Source organism: Somniosus microcephalus, chromosome 5 (genome assembly GCF_052327205.1).
Source record: "Somniosus microcephalus isolate GS21.2 chromosome 5, FLI_Smic_1.0, whole genome shotgun sequence".
NCBI classification, from domain to species: Eukaryota; Metazoa; Chordata; class Chondrichthyes; order Squaliformes; family Somniosidae; genus Somniosus; species Somniosus microcephalus.
This window is the reverse complement of record NC_140991.1, coordinates 282,231,896-282,255,379: the sequence shown is the minus strand read 5'-3', so window position 1 is coordinate 282,255,379 and position 23,484 is coordinate 282,231,896. Positions and strand designations below refer to the sequence as shown.

Sequence of the window (23,484 nt, the reverse complement as noted above, 5' to 3'; positions counted from 1 at the left end):
CATACCAACAGCACCATGGCAAAAGGTTGGTATGGACCTTTTTCATTTAAATGGTAAAGACTATCTAATAGTGATTGACTACTATTCTAACTCTCCTGAGATGGCGCTGCTCTCAAGCACCACAGCAAGCAGTGTCATAATGCATGTGAAATCCATCTTCGCCAGACATGGAATTCCCAGGATTGCCGTTAGCGACAATGGTCCGTGCTTCAACTGTAAGGAGTGGCAACAGTTTGCAGCACATTATGACCTTCAACACATGACATCCAGTCCTTTGTATGCTCAGTCGAATGGTAAGGCAGAGAAAGGTGTTCAAGTTCTCAAGCAGCTACTGAAGAAAGCGACAGAAAGCAAGTCTGATCCTTATCTCGCCCTGCTGAGCTACCGAGCCTCACGTTTAGACTCTGGTTCTTCACCTGCTGAACTCCTAATGGGTCACAAGTTGCGTACCATGCTACCCTGCTGTGCAAAAGAAAAGCAGAGTAAGGAACTGAGACAGAGACTTCAACTGTTAAAGCTGAAACAGAAATCATACTATGACAAGTCATCCAAAACTCTGAAACCATTGACAAGGGATGATGTTGTCAGGATTGAGGATCCAGATGCACGGAACAGGAAAGCTACAGTTCTTGAGGAAGTAGGACCAAGGTCATACACTGTTAGAACTGAGGAAGGACAGATTCTCAGGAGGAACCGCCGTTCCCTCCTAAAAACACAAGAGACTATCGAATAGCAAATCGATGACAATGCCGCAACTGAACCTTGTCACTCACCACCAGAACAATCTAACACAAATACACATACAGGCTCTCATGAAAACACATCAGACTTACCTGTGCTGAGAAGATCCACACGTGAAGTAAAAAAGCCTGATAGACTTAATCTTTGAGTACAAAGAAAATTACATTGAAAATGTATTGACTGTTGAAGATGTTTATGTTGTTATTGATTGATATTGATTGATACTGATTTTGTTTAACCTCAAAGAAAGGGGATGTAATGATCAGTAACCTGTCATTCTGGAATGGTACACTAGGTGGTGCTGTATGTATATAAGAGTGGGCTACCCACGATGCACTAGGCTACCCACAAGGCAGCAGTCAAGATGGAGGCCTCTACAGATACTGTACCTAGTCCACATGTGCTCAATAAAGTGTCTAGCAAAAGCTAGCTGTTCATAATAAGAATGTCTAGTTATTAATGAACATAACAGTGGTGAAAGCCAGCAACTTGAATTAACAGCATCAGTAATGACAGAGGCGGATGGCACATGAGAGAAATGGAGAAATAAACAGGGCCCTGAGCAACTTTATCCACCTGATCTCATCGCCATAAATCCTTTAGTGACAAAAGCATCCCCCCTCTTTCCTCCTCCCCAACCCTTTCACAAATAGCCGGCAGTATCTCAAAGGACATGAAGCCCAGACTAGGCCTATGTATTCATCAGAGAAGCACATGGCCTAAATATAAAGCTCCGGGTCTGAAGTCATTGTTTCTATTTTCTTGCCTGTTTGCTTCACCTCCATTTTGTGTGCATCATCCCTATGCCTTACTCAACTATTTTCACAACTTGTTGTTCTTTTGCCTTTTTATTGCCTCATTCACACAAACAACGGTTTTGGTGGTTTAACTGCTCCTCTGCGACAGGCTGACTTGACTTCTGCCTTGCTGTTCCTTCCCCTGCCATTTGGTTGTGTTTAGTCCTATGAAGTGGTTCATCCATCTTCGAGTTCCGTTGAAATTTCAACAGCCGAAGCATTAGCCTGACTTTTTTTCTTTTCACAAGGGATCGGTGTATTTCATGCATCATCTGTTTTTATTTCTTTGACTTTTACTCATTGAACTCCCCCTCCCATCTGCACTTGTTTCAGTCCAAGAAGCTGCATTTATATTGGTTTCTTGCCATTTTAGTTGCTGCCGGCTCCTGACAAGTGGGTCTTGTGCAGCCGCTAGCAACTGCAAGGTAAATGTGCTGGATCTGCCAAGGCCGGTAGCTGGGATACTGTTTTTAAAAAGATTTTAAACTAAGTCTCCCCAATAGCTGGCCTTAGTGTCTCGGTGGATGGCCTTAAGTGTACCTGGCATGCTAACTTGAGGGTTGCCACCAGCTGCAGGAGAACCATACATCAGGAGCCAACAAGAAAGCAACATAAAAGCAGCAATAGCAGGAACTTGTTTATTTCCCGATACCTAAATGGAAGGTTCCAAGTTGAAACATTAAACAATCTTGTTGCATTCCAAATGCTGACAGCCCTGTCATGTATTACTAGCAACTTCCGTTTTATTAATTTCCACCGTTTACAGTTTCCTTCCCTCTAGTTAGCAGATCTCCCTCTGCGCTAGTGGCGATGTTAATTACAGAGTGTGTACCAAAGTGGCTTCATTACAACAGGGTTGAAAAGAAGGTTCATGCTACCTTAGCCCACGCAAAGGGACTTGTCTTACCATATAAATGGTGTCCAACAGCAAGAACCTGAACTGATTGCACATGCACAGTCTTTGTATCGCTGAGACTATAGAAACATAGAAGATAGGAGCAGGAGTAGGCCATTCGGCCCCTCGAGCCTGCTCCATCATTTAATGAGATCATGGCTGATTATCCATATTCAGTACCCTGTCCCTGCTTTCTCCCTTGATCCCTTTAGCCTTAAGAAATATATCTAACTCCTTCTTGAATATATTTAATAAGTTGGCCTCAACTGCCTTCTGTGGTAGAGAATTCCACAGGTTCACCACTCTCTGGGTGAAGAAATTCCTCATCTCAGTCTTAAATGGCTTACCCCTTATCCTTAGACTGTGACCCCTGGTTCTGGACTCCCCCGCCATCAGGAACATCCTTCCTGCATCTAGTCTGTCTAGTCCTGTTCGAATTTTATAAGTATCAATGAGCTCCCCTCTCATTCTTCTAAACTCTAGCGAATATAAGCCTAATATAAACGAATATTCCACTCAAATCAATAAACAGGGGAGACATCAGTAGTCTTCCCTTATATTGATGGAACAAATCAACTGGCGGACCTCCTGAAATCTTCTCAGGGCCGCGGACCCCTGGTTGAGAACCCCTGTATGGTATAGAAAGGCTGAATGCAATGTCAAGGAGTATAGAGGAATCCATCTCTAGGCTTGCACAAGGCTTTGGGCAGAGCTTGGAGCCCATCCTTTCCAGCGTGGAAGGGATGGACAGATCCATTAACACACTTGTGGACCCAGCCATCATGCTGCGTCTGATGGCTGAAGTCTCGGCTTCCATTGAAGCATGAACAGAAGCCACCCAACATCTGACTGCGCAATGGAAGCTCAGATTGAACTCATGCAAACTCAGCTTGCTGCCACGCAAGGAAAGACTGCTGCCATCATGGCTGGGTTTACCAGTGCTGAAAGGGATCTGCAGGGTGTCACAGCAGTCTGTACTCCAGCAAATTACTAGGATTGGTGAAGCGCTGCCCTGGGGGGGTGGCAATAGATCCGTGGAGGCTGACCCTGCTGTTCTCTCTCAGGATGACAGCATTCATACTCCCACCACTGTTGCTCCGCTAGTGCCCTTGCTATATCCCAGATATCTCAGCCAGAAAGGCATTGTCTGGGTTTCCTCCTTCCTTTTGCTTCCTGCTATCCTCTTCCTGCTCCTCCTCTTCCTCATCCTCATCCTCCTCCGTATCCCTGGTGGCAAGGACTGTGACCTCAGGATAGCCAAGTTGTGGAGGATACAGCAGACCACGACAAATCGGGACACGCGTTCCGATGAATACTAAAGGGCTCCTCCAGAGCAGTCCAAACAATGGAACCATTGCTTCAGCACCCCAATGGTTTGCTCCATCATGTTTCGTGTGGCAGCATGGCTCTCAGTGTACACATGCTGGAATGGAGTAATGATCCAGGTAGTTAAGGGATAATGATAGCAAAATACTGCAGATGCTGGAAATCCGAAATAACAACAGAAAATGCTGGAAAACTCAGCAGGCCAGGCAACACCCTCTCTGACCCCGAATGATCAGTCCTCAGCAAAGGCCTGAGCTTCATCCCCTTACGCCCCCACCTCAATGAATGTCGAGCTTGGCATGATGTTGAGCTCTTTTCCCGCCGCCTTCGTCTCCGTGCCCACTTCTCTGGCCAGGAGTCTTCCCCCCGCACGACTGACCTTTTCCCCCGCTTTCAGAATTCCCGTTCTACCTGGACCCCTCCCCCTGGCCTCTTACCCTCTCTAGATCTTTTCATCGCTAACTGCCGCCGTGACATCGGCCGTCTCCATTTCTCTGCTCCCCTTACTCACTCCAACTTACCTCCCTCAAAACTTGCAGCACTCCATTCTCTTAGATCCAACCCTGACATTGTCATTAAACCTGCTGACAAGGGTGGTGCTGTTGTTGTTTGGCGAACTGACCTCTACCTAGCGGAAGCTGAACGCCTACTCTCCGACACCTCCTCCTACCTCCACCTGGACCATGACCCCACTACCAAACATCAAGCCATTGTTTCCAAGACTGTCACTGACCTCATCTCCTCTGGAGATCTTCCCCCCATGGCCACCAACCTCATAGTTCCCCAGCCCCGCACAGCCCGCTTCTACCTCCTTCCGAAGATCCACAAACAGGACTGCCCTGGTAGACCCATAGTTTCAGCCTGTTCTTGCCCCACGGAACTTATCTCTTCCTATCTCGACTCTATCTTTTCTCCCCTTGTCCAGTCTCTTCCCACCTACATCCGCAACTCTTCGGACGCCCTCCGCCACTTTAACAGTTTCCAGTTTCCTGGCCCCAACCGCTTCCTTTTCACCATGGATGTACAATCCCTCTACACCTCCATCCCCCACCAGGATGGCCTGAGGGCGCTCCGCTTCTTCCTTGAACAGAGGCCCGACCAGTCCCCATCCACCACTACCCTCCTCCGCCTGGCTGAACTTGTTCTCACATTGAACAACTTCTCCTTTGACTCCACTTATTTCCTCCAAATCAAAGGTGTTGCTATGGTTACCCGCATGGGTCCTAGCTATGCCTGCCTTTTCGTGGCATATGTGGAACACTCTTTGTTCCAGTCCTACTCGGGTCCCCTCCCTCACCTCTTTTTCCGATACATTGATGACTGTATCGGTGCCGTTTCCTGTTCTCGCCCTGAACTGGACAATTTCATTCACTTTGCCTCCAATTTCCACCCTTCCCTCACCTTCACATGGTCCATCTCTGACTCTTCCCTTCCCTTCCTTGACTTCTCCATCTCCATCTCTGGGGATAGGTTATTGACCAACATTCACTACAAGCCCACTGACTCCCACAGCTACCTGGACTACACTTCCTCCCATCCCGCCTCCTGTAAGGACTCTATTCCATTCTCCCAGTTTCTCCGTCTCCGCCGCATCTGCTCCGACGATGCCACCTTCCACACCAGTGCTTCCGACATGTCTTCCTTTTTCCTCAACCGAGGATTCCCCTCTACCGTGGTTGACACGGCCCTCGACTGTGTCCGTTCTATCTCCCGCACTTCTGCCCTCACCCCTGCCCCTCCCTCCTGGAACCACAATAGGGTTCCCCTTGTCCTCACCTTTCACCCCACCAGCCTCCACATTCAACGGATCATCCTCCGCCATTTCTGCCACCTCCAAAGTGATCCCACCACCAAACGCATCTTCCCCTACCCTCCCCTTTCAGCATTCCGTAGGGACCGCTCCCTCCGAGACACCTTAGTCCACTCCTCTATCACCCCCAGCACCCCTTCCCCTTCGCCTGGCACCTTCCCGTGCAAGCGCAGGAGATGTAACACCTGCCCTTATACCTACCCCCTTCCCACTGTCCAGGGCCCCAAACACCCCTGCCAGGTGAAACAGCGATTTACTTGTACTTCTTGCAATCTAGTATATTGTATTCGCTGCTCATGATGCGGTCTCCTCTGCATTGTTGAGACCAAAAGCAGATTGGGTGACCGCTTTGCGGAACACCTCCGTTCAGTCCGTAAAGGTGACCCTGAGCTTCCGGTCGCCTGTCATTTTAATTCACCGGCCCATTCCCACTCAGACCTCACCGTCCTCGGCCTCTTACATTGTTCCACGGAAGCTCAACGTAAACTCGAGGAACAGCACCTCATCTTCCGATTAGACACTTTACATCCTTCCGGACTCAATATCGAGTTCAACAATTTCAGATCATAACCTCGGCCCCTATTACATTTTTATTTATATATTTTATCCACACCTTTGTTTTGGCCTTTCCCCCCCCCACCTTTCCTTTTTTTTTTCTCTCTCCCACATGGCAGCTCTCTCCCATTCTGCCAGCACATTTCACACCTAATCTAGAGCTGTCTTTTGTCTCCACTAGTCCCATCACCATCTCGTCTCGTTTTGAATACCTCTTAATGTCTCTTCTTATCTTTTGTTCTCTCCCAGCCCAGCCTCTTAATCTATTTCATTCCCTGTGCCTCTTTTGTCTTGATAAAGGGTTTTGACCCGAAACGTTGACTCTAATTTCTCTCCACAGATGTTGCCTGGCCTGCTGAGTTTTTCCAGCATTTTCTGTTAGTTAAGAGATAACCCTTGTCGTCCAGTAGCCACCCTCTCAAAGACTGAGGGACCAGCAGACTGGCACAGAATAAAAGCATCATGATTGCTGCCAGGATACTGGGCATTCACCGTCATGATGTGCGATCATGTTCAGCACATCAACTGTACATTCAGCGAGTGGAAACCTTTGTGGTTGCGATACATCTCAGCATTTAGAATCAAAAAGCAAGTTACCTAAAAGTCAGTGATGATCCCTGACATGAACCTTGTCATTCATGTGAAAAGACTTATGAAATAATACTGAGCAGCTTGCTAGTAGCACTGTCCAGGGAGAGTATAAATACTCGGGCATGGGCCCAGCTTGCTCAGGACATTCTTTAACAGGAACTAGTGAAGGACACAACTAGATCTCCATGTTGAAAAACAGTTGATTAAAGCCTTGTTTAATACTCAGACCAAGTGCCTAGTAGTTTTCTTACATCAATCCCTTTAAATAATGCTGGTGGGGATGCTTCCTGCTGCTGAACGCATGTTCAGCTGTGTGAGGTTAACACAGGGTGCTAGGTCCAGTGATTACGGCAAAATGACAGCACTGGCGTCAAATGAGCGTTGCACGCTAATTGACATCATGATCTGCTGACTTACCATACTTCCAGCTCATGCTCCTAACAGCTGCACTAAGTCCTCACCTATACGGCATCCGGCGTGGCCCGCACCAGAAGTATGTGCGTGCTACTGAGATGCCATTTTGGACGCCATTCCGCACCTGTAGTGCTCAAACAATGAGTGCTATGCAACCAAATTTTTAGCACAAGAAGTTTATCGTTCTTGTTCCAGTGCAGATTTGACATCCAATTAAATTAAGTTCTGTGGGCACCAACAATGTTTTTGTTGGTTTATGTAAATGTTTAGCAGGCACATAAAAGCACCTTAAATCATTTTTTTTCAGATTTTATTTTCAATACATGTTTGGGTACTTAGGTTAATAATTTTGGCTACTAAACTACTGCTACTGAGTATGTTTTTACCTTTGTTAATATTCCAAACAAAATATACACCAGAAAACTTCCATGGCACAGCTCTCTCACTGTTATATCATAGACATTATTGTTCAAAAACTAGTGGTTTTTCAAATTAATTTTTTAAAGCCCAGTAACTCATTAAATAGCCCGCTATTTTATAAGTAAAACATTTTCTGTGAACTTTTACAATGAATACTAATTTGATTTTCTTTAAGCAATAACTATCATTACATAACTTTATGTAGTGAATAAAACTTAATGTTAATTGATTCTTAAAGAACCCTACATCTGACAAACAATTTCAATCTGAATGAAAGAGAAGTAATTTGACTTTACCTGCTGGTAGTTCTTCTATTCCTTTGAGTTTTACAGCTTCTTGTATATTTTGGACTGTTTTAGTTAAACTTACTGATAAATCTGTAAAACCAACAAAGGTATTCATCTTGAAAACAAAGGGAGGACTTCCAAGATAGGCGATATTTTGTAGTTCACTTAAGTCTGAATTCTTTACACCAATGGAAATAGCTATCACACCATCATTTTTCAAAGATATGGAATAACTTTCAGCATTATCTTGCGATGGTGCAGATGTAATTATTATTGCAATCTGAGGAACGCCTTTATTCTTTCGACTTCCAGCAGATGCTGTGAAGAATGTTTTGTGCAGAAAATCCAAAGCATGGCCTGTTTTTAGTGAGGATCCGCCTTTATACTGAAATTTTTTCTTTATGTAGTTCAGCACATCCTTCTTGGTTTGAAATGTATTGAATACAAACTCCATGTGTTGATCATCACTGTACTGAGCAAGACCAATTCTATATTCATCCATTCCGACATTCAGCTTGTTGACAGTTTTTAAAATAAGAGCCCGTGTGTGTTTAAATCCTTGGGGTCCCATATTTTGAGATCCATCAACCAGAAACACAACATCAGCAACGGGTTCAGCATGAACTGCCAAGTTAGAAAAAATAATGTCAGGAAGGAAACTTGAACACTTATGTATCATCTTCAGTGTTACTGAGTGACAGCTGTCTTCTAATTCCCATTTTTCAGACCCTTAATCCCATGGTTTCACACCTTGTAAACTGAGCTTGCAGTTGAAGTGTACAAACTGTGAAATACATAGGGATTGTGTAACTCCCTTAATCTCAGCTCCTCAGTCAGATAGAATCTCAGAAACTCTGAGCTCAGTTCAGCAGCTAAGTATGCAAGGTTTGAGCTGAATCCATAAGTTGTAAATGAATGGCGATTAGAAGACAGTAATCTGAATCAAAACACCAGCGCCAGTAATTTCCATGGGGATTCTCCTGATCTCCTGGCATAACTACAATGGAAGATTGGCAGAATCCCCAGGAAAATGGTGTAAACAGCCATTACTCTGGGGTTTCCGCTGATCTCCCGGTGAAGTTACAGCGGGAGATCATGGCACCCTTTGAGAAAATTCTACCCCCAGGTATCGGTATACCTGGTATAGGTTATATACTAAAAATTTACCTGCCACTTGACACCTAACAGTTTCACCTAGCTGTGTGAAATGTCTGCTGAGACAGCTAGGTGTTAAGTTGTAGCTATCACTACAAACAGCTAAGCAGCACATGGAAATTCCGAGACTAAGTATAATATAGTGCTCTTAAGCAGTTTAGAATAGTCTACTCCTGATAATTCTATGTTGCTTATTTGTCCAAAAATATTAAAATTATTTAAAAATTTGAATTGAGCAGTTATATTAAAATGGCACAGTAGCCCCTTTTAGGGCAATTCAAATTCGATTTATGTAGTAATTCAAATTACGCAACTTTGAATTAACAGAAGTACACTGTACACAATGGACTAGAATTTGCGGTCAGCGTCGAAGCGAAGGTATTCATCACTGATCCCGAAGTACGCTTCGTACAAGGATCTCGTGATCCCTGTGTCGAGAAATTTGTGTTTTCCGACATTCAATTCAAATCAATGAAGTATAGTGAGGATCCCCTTGTGTGAGCTGCTGTGACGTCAGGAGGCTACCAGGAAGCAGGACGTCAATTTAAATATTTTAATGAGGTTGGAAGCCTCTTCTTGAACCTCCATTTTGTTTGTAGCTGGTTGGGTTTTGCACACCTCGTAAAACCTGGCGGTTATAGCCTTTAGACTTACCTCCTGGATCTAGGGTCCCTGGCTAATCCACCCCACAAAGCCTCCGATTGCCTTCCCAGACACCCCACCCCCGCCAATGATGCTGTGGCTGGCCCCGATCTTCTCTCCCCCCCACCTCTGAACATCCAAGTGCCAACCACTATCTTCCCTTTACCTAACCCCCCTGATCATCCGGCTACAATTCGCACCCCACCCCCCCCAATCCTCTTAATGACCCGGCCAGACCCCCGATTTTCTTAACGGCCCAGTCAGGCCCGACCTCCCGATCTTCTGCCTGACCCCCTCGATCCTCTTAACGACCTGGCCCCTCCCTCCTCTGTGTGGCCTAGAGCCGCAGACCTACCCACCCGGAGCCAGCCAGCCCCTCAATCTGGCTGGCTGTGGGTGGGAAACAGAGGCCTCGAATGCAAATCAGGCCCTGCCGTTAAAGTCGGCAGGGCCTGCGGGAAATCCAACCTCCCACCTCCAACCACCTTCCCCATTAAAACCCAGCCCAAAAGTCACCATTTTAGCACTGTTTTTTATACAGTATTTTATTAGATTAAGATTGAGATGTCCCCAAGCTCTGGACAGACTGGCTGCAGAATCTGCATTCACATATCACCGAATTTGGTTGGGGTTGCTGGAGAAATTGACTGCCACTGAATTCTAGAGGCTTTGACCATAGCACACGCTATACATAATATTTTAGCATTTCTGATAGCCAATAATCAGGCATAGGAAATTGTGGCCACGTTCATTCAATAGTAAACCCTATAAAATGTCAGAAAAGACCAAATTTCTATCAGAACAAAGTCAATCGTTTTTAGTATAAAATTCACAGAAATGCTCACTAAGATCCAAATTGTAGACTTCACAGCAGCTCCCTGGAGTATTTATTTAACCCAATAGCGAATCCTATTAAAGGTCGTATCAAACTAACACATGGGCCTTTATCTCATGACTATAATCAAATGTTTCTCTGGATTTAGTGGTTTTGATACACAGATGTACAATTAAAAAGAAACACCTCTATAATGTTTTTATATAAGTATATAATTTAACGTGCCAAATAGAGAAAACTTAGTTTAATGTAAATAAAACTACTTAAATACCATGATGCTGAGAGCTGATAACATATAGATTTATTGTCAGGAGGAATAGGGTCACTGCTGTTTCAAACAGCCCCATATTGGTGAGAGTTCCAAGTGGTTGTCCTACCAAAAACATAAAGAAAAACAGTAAAGATGTTATATATTTCTTAATTGTTTTGCTGTACTGTTACAGTTATATATTAAACATGCACTCTTTGAAATACAGAACTAGTTATTTTAAGTGCAGTTTTTGTATTTTTAAGAAACCAATTAACTGAACTGACTCTGCAATTACATTTAAAAGGAGTGCACTATATTACTTTGCTATTAGATCCCAGTGGACCTGTAATCAATCAATACGCATATTAATTATCTGAAGTTCTGTGATGTGGGTTTACAACTCTGAATATTCCCATAGTTCTGGGTAAAATTCTTACCTCTGTGAAAAGTGAGCCTGTTCACACCTTCAGAGATAAACACATGCAAAAGAGATGTGTCTATTTCCTAAATAAATATTTAAATCCTCAGAAAATGTTTCAACAAAATAATGGTCAAAACTATCATTAAAGACAAAGCTTAGATGTTTTTTAAACTTGCAAATGCCTGCTTGGCTGCAATTAACAGTTTTCTCAGAAATTCAAAAACCCAAAATGTGGGGCCATGCATTTATATTACGTTTTAAGGTAAGAGGAACAGTTTTTGTTAATTTTAGTAAGGAGCAGATGTTCAGAGCCAGTTACTTAACAGTTACTTGTACAGACATTGAGGTCACTGGTGGGTGGGGGAGGGTTGTCTCTCTTGAAGGGAGACTGAGAAAGCAGATCTGAAATTGGGCCTGAAGTTGCAACTGAAAGCTACAACTGAACAAGCATTTACTTCTCCTCTTCAAACTTCAGCGAAAGAGATCAAACCTCCTTTTTGCTACCCTGGAATTCTCTGAGATGGATTTGCAACAATGCAGTGCTACTTGGAATGAAGGGCACTTCCAGGAACCTCTATAACCCCATCCCCACAATAGAGAGGCCACCAGGCCAGTTAGTGCTTCCAACATGGAAGCATTCACCATTGGCCTTCAGGCCTTGAGGGACCATATTGAAAAAATGATGCCAATGGGCTTCAGAGATATTCAGTGTGCCATCTTTCAGAGTCTGCATGATCTAAATGTTACAATAAGGGCCGCAATTCCCCCTACCTCGGCGGGTCCTGACCTCGCTGCTAGCTCCAGCCCGCTGTCCAAAATGATTTTCTCCTGATTGGGCTTATTAAGCCCGCCCAGCGCGTTTGCTGACCAATTGAAGGAAGCCGGTCTGATGACGTCATTCGATGATGCGGCATCAGCTGGTTTCCTTAAAGGGACCATACGCAAATTTAGTTTGACAGTTGTGCTGTCAGTGTTCTACAACATTGAGGTGCTGCAAACACTGACAGAGGCACATGGCTGCACCCAGGCTCTCCCATGGCTCCCTCCATATGCTTATTGAGGGAGTCACAGCACGCAGGGAGGTTCTCTTCCCTTCCCATGGGCAGAAGAGACCTCTCCAGGAGACCAACGCAGCCTGGTTGCACATTGCACAGGAGGGTACAAGCAGGGATGTCGTCAGGAGGACCAGGCTGCAGTGACGCAAACCTTTCAATGATCTCAGTAGATCACGAAACGTTAATGCAAAACCACACTCAACCTCATCCTGCTGTGCCATCACTCTGCCTTCCCTACCCTATTCCTGCACATCCTTACTCACACCAACTTACCTTGCACCTCCACCCATCCCTCTCTATCTACATTATCACTTCCCCATCTCACTAGCCATCCCTCACACACACCCTCATCCTAGTCCAATCATACCAACTAACAACACACAAGGGTAGGCACTTGGGTGTTTTATGCAATGTTCATGTGAAGTTTCTGATAATGTGGTGTCAAACATTGAAACCTTTATTTTGAACACTTTGCGTTCTTGGATAGATTTGTGTGACCCTTTGGAAGTGGCTTAGTGAGTTGCAGTGAATGGTGAGACATAACGGTACCACCCGCAATGGTGATGAATGTGAAAGGAATGGCTTGGACATTGATGGGGTGCTTTATGGTGCTGGTGTGGGGTGGTGCCAACCTGGTGCATCATGTGGCAGCCAGGGTGTACAGCATCAAGTGAAGTAAATCTGGCCATGGTGAAGCCATCCCTGGCGTCCCAGACAGCAATGTGGTTGAGTGCTGATGCCCTGTGTCCTGTGCAGCATCAGTTGATTGTGGAGAAGGTTGGTGTTGTTGTTGGTGCTGCTGGTGTGCCTGGTGATGCTGGTGTTCGGGTTCATCATGGTCAGATTCTGAGAGCCAAGGTGACAGAGTGTAAATGGTTCCCATCCTGATGGAGTAGATACTAGTTGAAGGTGATATGGCAGAAGCACTCTGTCAAAGTGAGAGAGGTTGATGCAATGAGGTGAGCCTGGCTGGAGAGTTTGCTACAAAGACTTGCAGCCTGCATAAACATAGAAATATAGAAAAATAGGAGCAGGAGTAGGCCATTCGGCCCTTCGAGCCTGCTCCGCCATTTCGATACGATCATGGCTGATCCTCTATCTCAATACCATATTCCCGCTCTCTCCCCATACCCCTTGATGCCTTTTGTGTCTAGAAATCTGTCTATCTCCTTCTTAAATATATTCAGTGACTTGGCCTCCACAGGTTCACCACCCTCTGAATGAAGAAATTTCTCCTCATCTCAGTCCTAAATATCCTACCCCGTATCCTGAGACTGTGACCCCTCGTTCTAGACCCCCCAGCCAGGGGAAACATCCTCCCTGCATCCAGTTTGTCTAGCCCTGTCAGAATTTTATACGTTTCAATGAGATCCCCTCTCATCTTCTAAACTCTAGTGAATACAGGCCTAGGCGACCCAATCTCTCCTCATACGACAGTCCTGCCATCCAGGAATCAGCCTGGTGAACCTTCGCTGCACTCCCTCTATGGCAAGTATATCCTTTCTTAGGTAAGGAGACCAAAACTGCACAAAGTACTCCAGGTGTGGTCTCACCAAGGCCCTGTACAACTGTAGTAAGACATCCTTGCTCCTGTACTCAAATCCTATTGCAATGAAGGCCAACATACCATTTGCCTTCCTTGTCGTGTATGTACCTTTAAGGGGAGAACTACTTTTACAGCTCCTGTATACTGTAGTACTGGCAGTGACCACACCTGTATATAAACCTTGAGTAGGGATCTGTACAGTTAGTTTTAGAGTAACCCTCATCTAGTAAACACCTGTTGATTGTTCCCTGCAGTCTCTTGTCTACTTATTGAAGGACACACAACATCAAGATACACGGACCTAACATTCTTAACTGCTTGCTGAACCTGCATGTTTGCTTTCAGTGACTAGTGTACAAGGACACCCAGGTCCCTTTGTACATCAGTATTTCCCAATCTATCCCCATTTAAATAATACTCTCCCTTTCTGTTTTTCCTACCAAAGTGGATAACTTCACATTTATCCACATTATACTGCATCTGCCATTATTTGCCCACTCTCTCACCTTGTCTAAATCGCCTTGAAGCCTCTTTGCATCCTCCTCACAACTCACAATCCCACCTAGTTTTGTGTCATCAGCAAACTTGGATATATTACATTTGGTTCCCAAATCATTGATATATATTGTGAATAGCTGGGGCCCAAGCACTGATCCCTGTGGTACCCCACTAGTCTGCCACGCCGAAAACCCCCCATTTATTCCTACTCTCTGTTTCCTGTCTGTTAACCAATTTTCAATACATGCCAGTATATTACTTTCAATCCCATGTGCTTTAATTTTGCACACTAACCTCTTATGTGGGACTTTATCAAAGGCCATCTGAAAATCCAAATAAACCACATCCACTGGTTCTCCCTTATCTATTCTATCAGTTACATCCTCAAAAAACTCCAGTACATTTGTCAAGCACGATTTCCCTTTCATAAATCCATGTTGACTTTGTCTAATCCCGTTGATATTTTCTAAGTGTCCTGTTAGCACATCCTTTTATAATAGACATCTAGCATTTTTCCTACTTCTGATGTTAGGCTAACCAGTCTGTAGTTCCCAGTTTTCTCTCTCCCTTCTTTTTTAAATAGTGGGGTTACATTTGCCACCCTCCAATCTGCTGGAACTGTTCCATAATCTATAGAACTTTGGAAGATGACAACCAATGCATCCACTATTTCCATGGCTACCTCTTTTAGTACTCTGGGATGCAGATTATCAAGCCCTGGGGATTTATCGACTTTCAGTCCCATTAATTTCTCCAGCACTATTTTTTTTACTAATACTAATTTCCTTTAATTCCTCCTTCTCACTAGACCCTTGGTTCCCTCGCATTTCTGGGAAGTTATTTGTGTCCTCTTCCGTGAAGACAGAACCAAAGATATAGATGGGTTGGTCAGATGGGCGGAACAGTGGCAAATGGAATTTAACCCTGAAAAGTGTGAGGTGATGCATTTTGGATGGACTAACAAGGCAAGGGAATACACAATGAATGGTAAGGCCCTAGGAAAGACAGAGGATCAGAGGGACCTTGGTGTGCATGTACATAGATCCCTGAAGGCAGCAGAACAGGTGGATAAGGTGGTTAAAAAGGCATATGGGATACTTGCCTTCATTAGCTGAGGCATGGAATATAAGAGCAGGGAGGTTATGATGGAGCTGTACAAAACGCTGGTAAGGCCACAGCTGGAGTACTGTGTGCAGTTCTGGTCACCACACTATAGGAAGGATGTGATTGCTTTGGAGAGGGTGCAGAGGAGATTTACCAGGATGTTACCTGGGCAGGAGCGCTTCAGCTATGAAGAAAGACTGGACAGGCTGGGGTTGTTTTCCTTGGAGCAGAGAAGGCTGAGGGGGGACCTGATTGAGGTGTACAAAATTATGATGGGCATAGATAGGGTGGATAAAAAGGAACTTTTCCCCTTAGTAGAGGGGTCAACAACAAGGGGGCATAAATTCAAGGTAAGGGGAAGGAGGTTTAGAGGGGATTTGAGGAAAAACGTTTTCACCCAGAGGGTGGTTGGAATCTGTAACTCACTGCCTGAAAGGGCGGTAGAGGCAGGAACCCTCACAACATTCAAGAAGCATTTGGATGAGCACTTGAAATGCCATAGCATACAAGGCTACGGACCAAATGCTGGAAAATGGGATTAGATTAGACAGGGCTTGATGGCCGGCGCGGACGCGATGGGCCGAAGGGCCTCTTTCTGTGCTGTATAACTCTATGACTCTATGACTCTATTTGTTTAATTGCTCAGCCATTTCCTTGTTTCCCATTAATAATTCTCCCTTCTCTGACTGTAAGGGACCTATATTTGTCTTCACTAATCTTTTTCTTTTTACGTACTTCTAGAAGCTTTTACAATCCACATATGTTCCTTGCATGTTTACTCTGATAATCTATTTTTCCCCTCTTAATCAATCTCTTGGTCCTTTTTTGCTGAACTCTAACTGCTCCCAATCCTCAGGCTTACTACTTTTTCTGGCAACTCTGACCCTTCTTTGGATCTAATACTATCCTTAATTTCTTTTGTTAGCCATGGTTCAGCCACTTTTACTTTTTTGTTTTTGCACCAGAAAGGAATGTATAACTGTTGCAATTCAGGCATTCGTTCCTTAAATGTTAGCCATTGCCCATCCACCGTCATGCCTTTTAATGACGTTCCCCAATCTATCATAGCCAACTCACTCCTCATACCATCGTAGTTTCCTTTGTTTAGATTTAGGACCCTAGTTTTGGATTAGACTTCTTCACTTTCCATCTTAATGAAGAATTCTATTATGTTATGGTCACTCTCCCCTAAAGGATCCCGCACAATAAGATTGTTAATTAACCCCTTCTCATTGCACAATCTGTCTTCCAAAAGGAGAAACCAAAGAATCTCTGGGTTTGGAAAGAGTGCAGGTGTAAATTGTGAGGTTTTATACAAGTTTTAACGCTGTCACCAATCATCTGCTTCAATGGCCACTCAACCTCCACCTCAGATGAACAGATGGGGTCTAGGTGAAGCGTGAAATCTGTGGGCGACCTGGTAAAGCTAAAAGGTGAGTAAAATATCATTGTTAAGGGCTTCTAAACAAGCCAATAATTGGCTCAATTGCCTCCCCTGCCGCTCCATGTCGGGTCTGTTCAGTGCTGACAGACCCGACATTTGGGAAAGGCGCGTGGCAGCGGTTGACATCGGGGTCCTGACCTGCTGTCAAAAAAATATATTTTCCCACCCAAACCACCACCAAACGCACCCGCTGGCCTTTTGAAAAATTCCCCCCCAAGGTTTGTGCTAACCTGATCTGTGGGTATGCAGAACCTGGACCCAGAACAAGTGGTCTGGCACAAGCCTACTCTCATGATGCTAGCATCACTCTGATAAAAGCTCTTGTAAGTGCCAGCTGCCATGCAGCTGTAGAGGCAACGCAACCTGCAGATGAGCCCGCCCCCACCCACCTCCCCACCGGGAGTCAGGAGCTCTGAGCTATGGGCCACCCCTCAGGGTTGCACCCAGGTAAGCACCAGATTAAGAATACACCTCGACAGAGAAATATGGTGAGTAAAGGAAGCACTTGTTATACATATTAATGAGGCAGCAATCTTTGTTTGCTGCTTCATTAAGTAAAATAATTGGAGATAAAGATAATTATTGACATCTATCTCTGTGACATTTCTAATAAAGTCTAAAGCCCCGATTTTAACTGGGGTTGAGGGGCGACCATGGGACTGGTGGGGTGGGCGTCAGGCCATTTTAACTCCCAGGCCTCATTTAAATATACTGGGCCAGACTGCCGCCTAAATGCAGCGTCAATGACAGCAAGCTGACGAACAATCGCAACAAGAGGTCGTGGATCCGCCGGAATGGTTCCAGGCATTCAGGTAAGTGGTGGGCGGAAAGTAGGTGATCGTGATCAGGGGAGGGTAGCCTGGGGCCTCAGGTTTCCTTGTGGAGCCCGGAGCAACACTCCTGCTCCTCCTGGCCCACAAAGTAATCACTTTTTAAAAATGCACTTTCCTTTTTGGCCTTCTGGGCTTGCTTTTCCTTTGCACCCAGTGCTCCTGTTGAGGCCGGGATTGGGTGCCAAATTTGACTGCTGATCATTTAAAAAACAGTTGGGGTCTGAATGATGTCATCAGAGCCCGACATTTGAATTTCAATGAGACCCTCGCCTACCTAGTGCGAGGGTGTCACTAGCTGGCAAGAGCATACCTCTTAAAATGGCACATGGCGCAAAGCCAGCCAGTGAAGATCAGGTGAGTCGGTCGCCGCAAGCATTTTAATCCCCTACACGTCTCATTCTCATCATGTATGGGGGTTAAAATCGGGGCTTAAGAGCATACTATGGAGCTTTGCGTTAACACTTCCAGTAGCGATGGAGTAAAAACACTTTGTGATATGAAGCCCAGTGTTCAGAAGTATGTTGGTTCTTTGGTTGCATTTTGTGTTTCAGCGATTTTGGAGAATTTCCTTTATAGAGGATTGACAAGAAGAATGGAGCTTCTTCTTGGTAAATAATTGAAGGGAACAGGGCAAGATGTTGGGTTGTCATTAAGGACGAGGGTATTCTGGTCAGTTTAAGAGACAAATTTTTTTGTCTTTATTTGTTGGAGAAGGAGATTTATCGGATGTTGTTTAATCTGTCTCCCTTCAGATCCTGTGGCCTCCTCTGCTTTTTCCTGCTGCTGAGTCTAGGAAAAGGGCTCCTAAGATATGATTACTGGCTCCTCTTCCTCTTCTGGGATCGCCACTGAAATCCCCTTCATCAGGGCAAAATTATGCAGGATATATAGCATGCCACAACTATTCTGGAGATGTTGGTGGTTTGTACTGCCAAACCCTCCCCCAATCAATGGAGGCAGCGGAAATGTACCGTCAGAATGCCTATGGTGTGATCCACGATTACAGGAGACCTGATATGGGCCTCATTATGCATTTCTTCTGCACCAACGGAGGGGATACAGATAGGGATCATTAGCCAAGGCAGCATGGGATAGGCCTTGCCACCAAAGAGCTAGCAGAGACCCTTCACCTTCTCCCTGGAAAAAAGGAGAGATGCTAGAGTTCCTTAGGATGAAGGCATTGTGATAGTTTTCTACTTGTGCAAGTCATGCAGGCAACTCAAGGCTGCTTTATACTGGTGTGATTCAAGTCAAATGCAGAACTTGCAGGATTTCTGACAAATGATATCATACATCATTATCCCGTCATTTCCACTTGGGGGGCGGAAGCATCTTTTACCTGGCCTCACTTCCATCAGATTTTATCATGCATCTTAGCTGGAGCAGAACTCTGACAGGCCAGAAAACAGATATATTTCTGCTTTAAAAATTTTGGAAGTGAAATTAGGTAGCGCGCCGTTTCGAGACGGTAACGTTGGCGAGGCAGGATATCCTGCGCCTGGCAAGGAAGTCCTGCCCTGGCCGCGAAATTCGCCTTACTGCCCCGCTCAGGAAGTGGAGCATAATGTTGGGTGCTCCACTTCCTGGTGGGTCGGTAACTGAGGCATGCAATTGGCAGGGCTCCGCGGACCCCTGCCTCGTTTCAACGCCCCTCCCATTCAGTTAAAGGGGAGGGCTGCTGCGCACTCTGCAGGGCCTCCAATAGCCCACACTAGGCCACCAGGGGGGCATGGCGCTATGGCAGCAGTCCGGTGCTGAGCTGCGGTGCCGGGCTGCATGATGGCGGCCAGGATCATGCCATGACACACCACGGAGGGCAGACCTAGAGGTCGAATGAGAAAAGAAAATGGTAGCACGCGTCGCGGTAAGGAGATGCAGTGGGGCACTAATGGGTTGCGGCTCACGGTGATGACGTCATCGCCGGAGGCACGGTGGTCCAGGGTGCTATTGACAGGGGTCCAGCGCTATCTGGTAGCGCCTCAGCAATGCCCCGCCGAATTTCATGTGAGGTGCTTTTTCGCTCCCCCTGGGCAATAACCCCTTTATGCCCCGTTAGCACCCCCCGGAGACACTAACGGCAGGCGCAAAGGTGCTGGATTTCGCCCCCTATGGAATTTATAGGCCACTTTATAGTCATATACTGAAGTCTTACCTTGAGTGTTTAAAAATTATACAGATAATATCTTACGGACCTTCCACCAGATTCCTAGAGTTGTCGGGACCACAATGACTCTATCCATGACTTCTTGCCACATTAGCTGTCTCCTTTAAATTGCTGTATCAAACACTTGCTCCACTCCACTACAGCTTTGACCACTACCTCTTGGCCCTAGTCATTAGAATTGACTTTTTGGTGTTCGTGCATTTCTCACAAAAATTGTACACTCCACAGCTGAATGAATGAACATATCAATATTAAGTGGCTCATTACTGATGTTTAAAGGATCAGTATTGCAAGTGTTTTGTGATTAGCTGGGTTTATTTGTTCTTCCCTTGATGAAATCATACTCTCACAAGTTGCATGTTTCTTAATCACATCATCTGGCTATTTCAGTACCAGATTCAAATTACTTTTAAAAATGGGCATTTCTTCTGTTTTCCTCAAGCAAATGAAAAAATAGCCCTCCATTATCCCACAATGTGAATATTGAACCTGCCCCTCCTAAACCATAAAGATATGCCATTTTAATTACAGCGAAAAAGTGTAAAAATGTCACTAAGTACTGATGATACTAGTACATACTCAGAAACTATATGATGTGACTGAAAAATTAAAACACACTTGTCACTTTATCACTAATTTCTGATTCAGTCTGGGTCACAAATCTCACGTTTACACGTTTTAAAATATTGTAGCATCCTATTTTCACTTTTATTTTGGTAAATGAGACTGAAATGTATCTTCAGCCTTCTGAAGGGTTTGTTTTTTAAATACATATTTTATTTTTTGCTTTGACTACCAGCTGGGTTGACGATGCGAGTGATAAGCTTTTTTTACCTTTTTGGAGGGGTTGTTGTTAAGAACATTTTTTTTCATTTGTGGAAAAAATAGTAATTTGATCAAAACCATCCAAAATTGGCTCAGAAGTAGGAAGCAAAGGGTTGTGGTCGATGGATGTTTTTGTGACTGGAAAGCTGTTTCCAGTGGGGTTCTGCAGGGCTCAGTACTAGGTCCCTTGCTTTTTGTGATATATATCAATGATTTAGACTTGAATGTAGAGGGTATGATTAAGAAGTTTGCAGATGATACTAAAATTGGCCATGCGGTGGATAATGAAGAAGAAAACTGCAGACTGCAGGAAGATATCAATGGACTGGTCAGGTGGGCAGAACAGTGGCAAATGGAATTCAATCCGGACAAGTGCGGGGTAATGCATTTGGGGAGGGCTTACAAGGCAAGGGAATACACAATAAATGGTTAGACACTGAGAAGTGCAGAGAAACAGAGGGACCTTGGAGTGCATGTCCATAGATCCCTGAAGGTAGCAGGAGAGGTAGATAAGGTGGTTAAGAAGGCATACGGGATACTTGTCTTTATTAGCCGAGGCATAGAATATAAGAGCAGGGAGGTTATGCTTGAACTGTATAAAATGCTAGTTAGGCCTCAGCTAGAATACTGCGTGCAGTTCTGGTCACCACATTACAGGAAAGATGTGATTGTGCTAGGGAGGGTACAGAGGTGATTTACGAGGATGTTGCCTGGACTGGGGAATTTTAGCTATAATGAAAGATTGGAGAGGCTGGGGTTGTTTTCTTTGGAACAGAGGAAGTTGAGGGGAGACCTAATTGAGATGTATAAAATTATGAGGGGCCTAGATAGAGTGGATAGGAAGGAACTATTTCCCTTAGCAGAAAGGTAAATAACTAGGGGGCATAGATTTAAAGTAATTGGTCAGAAGTTTAGAGGGGATTTGAGGAGAAAGTTTTTCACCCAGAGGGTGGTGGGAGTCTGGAACTCATTGCCTGAAAGGGTGGTAGAGGCAGAGACCCTCATCACATTTAAAAAGTACTTGGATATGCACTTGAAGTGCCGTAACCTACAAGGATATGGACCAAGTGCTGGAAAGTGGGATTAGGGTGGATAGCTCTTTGTCAGCCGGCACGGACAAGATGGACCGAATGGCCTCCTTCTGTGCTGTAAATTTCTATGATTCTGTGATGCAACCAATCTGATAAGTTAAATATAAAAACTAGTTTTCTGTTGCAAGATTGCGCCAAGAGAAATAAGTGAGAGAGATCCAGATATATAAATCAATAGATCAACTAGCACTCCAGTTCAGGCAAAGTAAAATCTCAAATGTGCAATGTAACATAAAAGTGGTGAACACAGAAACATCACAGCTGCTGTAAAATGTCATTAAATTTGTATCAAACTAGTGATATGATCCAAAAAGCAATATTTAACCTTAAACTTTCCTGTAAATCATATTAATTTCCAAATAAAAACATTCCCCTGTGAAAGATTACATACTGAATAAAATGTTTCAATTTAAAATTTAAGTAATTATTTAAATTCCTTGTGATACAAAAGCTTTGTACAAATACAGAATCCGCTTAATGTATAATCTTAATGTTCTTGGAATATTTCATATTTTGTAACTAACAATTGTTATGATAAAAATCTGCACTGCTGAATTATTATACATCTAATTGGCAAAGCTAAAGTGTGTCCATGTAACATTTTTACTTCATATTCAAAATGCATTATGCCAACATTTTAAAAGAAAAGTACTACTTACTACACCAGGCGACTTACAGCTGCACTGTTCAGAGCAGGTTCTGAAACTCCAAGCTAATATTCCAGTTTCACATTAATAAAGCTCTGAGAAGCTCCTCCTCCCTCGCCTCACTGCCAATGCTAGCGAGCATCTCCTGGTGGCAAAAAATCAGGACTGATTAACCCTTGGCATACTGTCTGAATATTAAAATCCAAATTACTGTATGAGGCCACTTAGTGAAGCCTGGAATAGCTAAGAAACCAGAAGAACGGGACTGGTCAAAATAAAGTCCAAATAATATTTGGAGTCATAGTAGTGGTTAACTTATTCATGTGTGTATTTGTGCATCTTTTTCAAGATGCTGTTCAGGAGAAAGGGTTGAAAGCAGCCACAGATGGACTTGATGTTGTAAAAACAAGGCTGCCTTGTAAAAACATTCCTATCCTTGACATTGATTATGTGGAGTGCTATTTTGCTCTCTGCCAGTTCTAGCAGTAATTATTCTTCATCACCAGACTCAAAAATGTTGGAAGGAAGTTTGCTATCTGATTTTTCTTCTTCATTTTAAATTATCCTGTTTCATAAGTATTTCTACCTCTATCTGCTCATTTTGAATCTTTTCAGCACAAGATTTTGTGGATGAGAAGAAAGGTTATTCATATCAAACCAGACTGACACTCTAATACAACCTACCCAGATCTTCAGTCATATAACATGGCCAAGACAGTGGAGATAAAATAAAAGGTTGAAAATCTGAAATAATTAGATTTGCTGGAATGTCACTGATTACACCTTTTCTGGAGATCTCCCCTCTCCCCTGTTATCTCCACTCTCATTGTTCCTCAACCCTGCATTGCCTGTTTTTCTTTCTCCTCATGGTTCGCCAACAGGTCTGTCTCAGGAAACCCACCACTTCTTCTGTCCCACCAAAATTCTATCCTCATATTGACTCCATTATCTTTCCCCTTGTCCACTCTATACCTACCTAAATCCATGATCCTTCTGATGCTCTGTCCCTTTGAAATTTTCAGGTGCTCTAACCGCAATCATCTCATCAGCATGCATATCCAGTTCTGTTACACCTCCATCCCTCATCAGGATGGTCACCAGGTCCTCTGATACTCCCTCTAGTAGTGTTCCAATGAGG

At 44.3% G+C, this 23,484-nt stretch overlaps 1 protein-coding gene across 1 annotated transcript in view; it reads right to left on the bottom strand.

The window, feature by feature from the left end:
* Positions 1–22,396, bottom strand: part of LOC147117767 (collagen alpha-6(VI) chain-like) — a 206,573-nt gene extending 184,177 nt beyond the window's left edge. Inside the window, exons 1-3 of the mRNA XM_085989029.1 lie at positions 22,359–22,396; positions 10,740–10,841; positions 7,846–8,460 (exon numbers count right to left, since the gene is read on the bottom strand). Of these exons, the coding sequence (XP_085845155.1) occupies positions 7,846–8,460; positions 10,740–10,815 (691 nt within the window). The 5' untranslated portion in view covers positions 10,816–10,841; positions 22,359–22,396. The remainder of the gene's footprint in view (positions 1–7,845; positions 8,461–10,739; positions 10,842–22,358) is intronic.
* Positions 22,397–23,484: the final 1,088 nt, after the last annotated feature.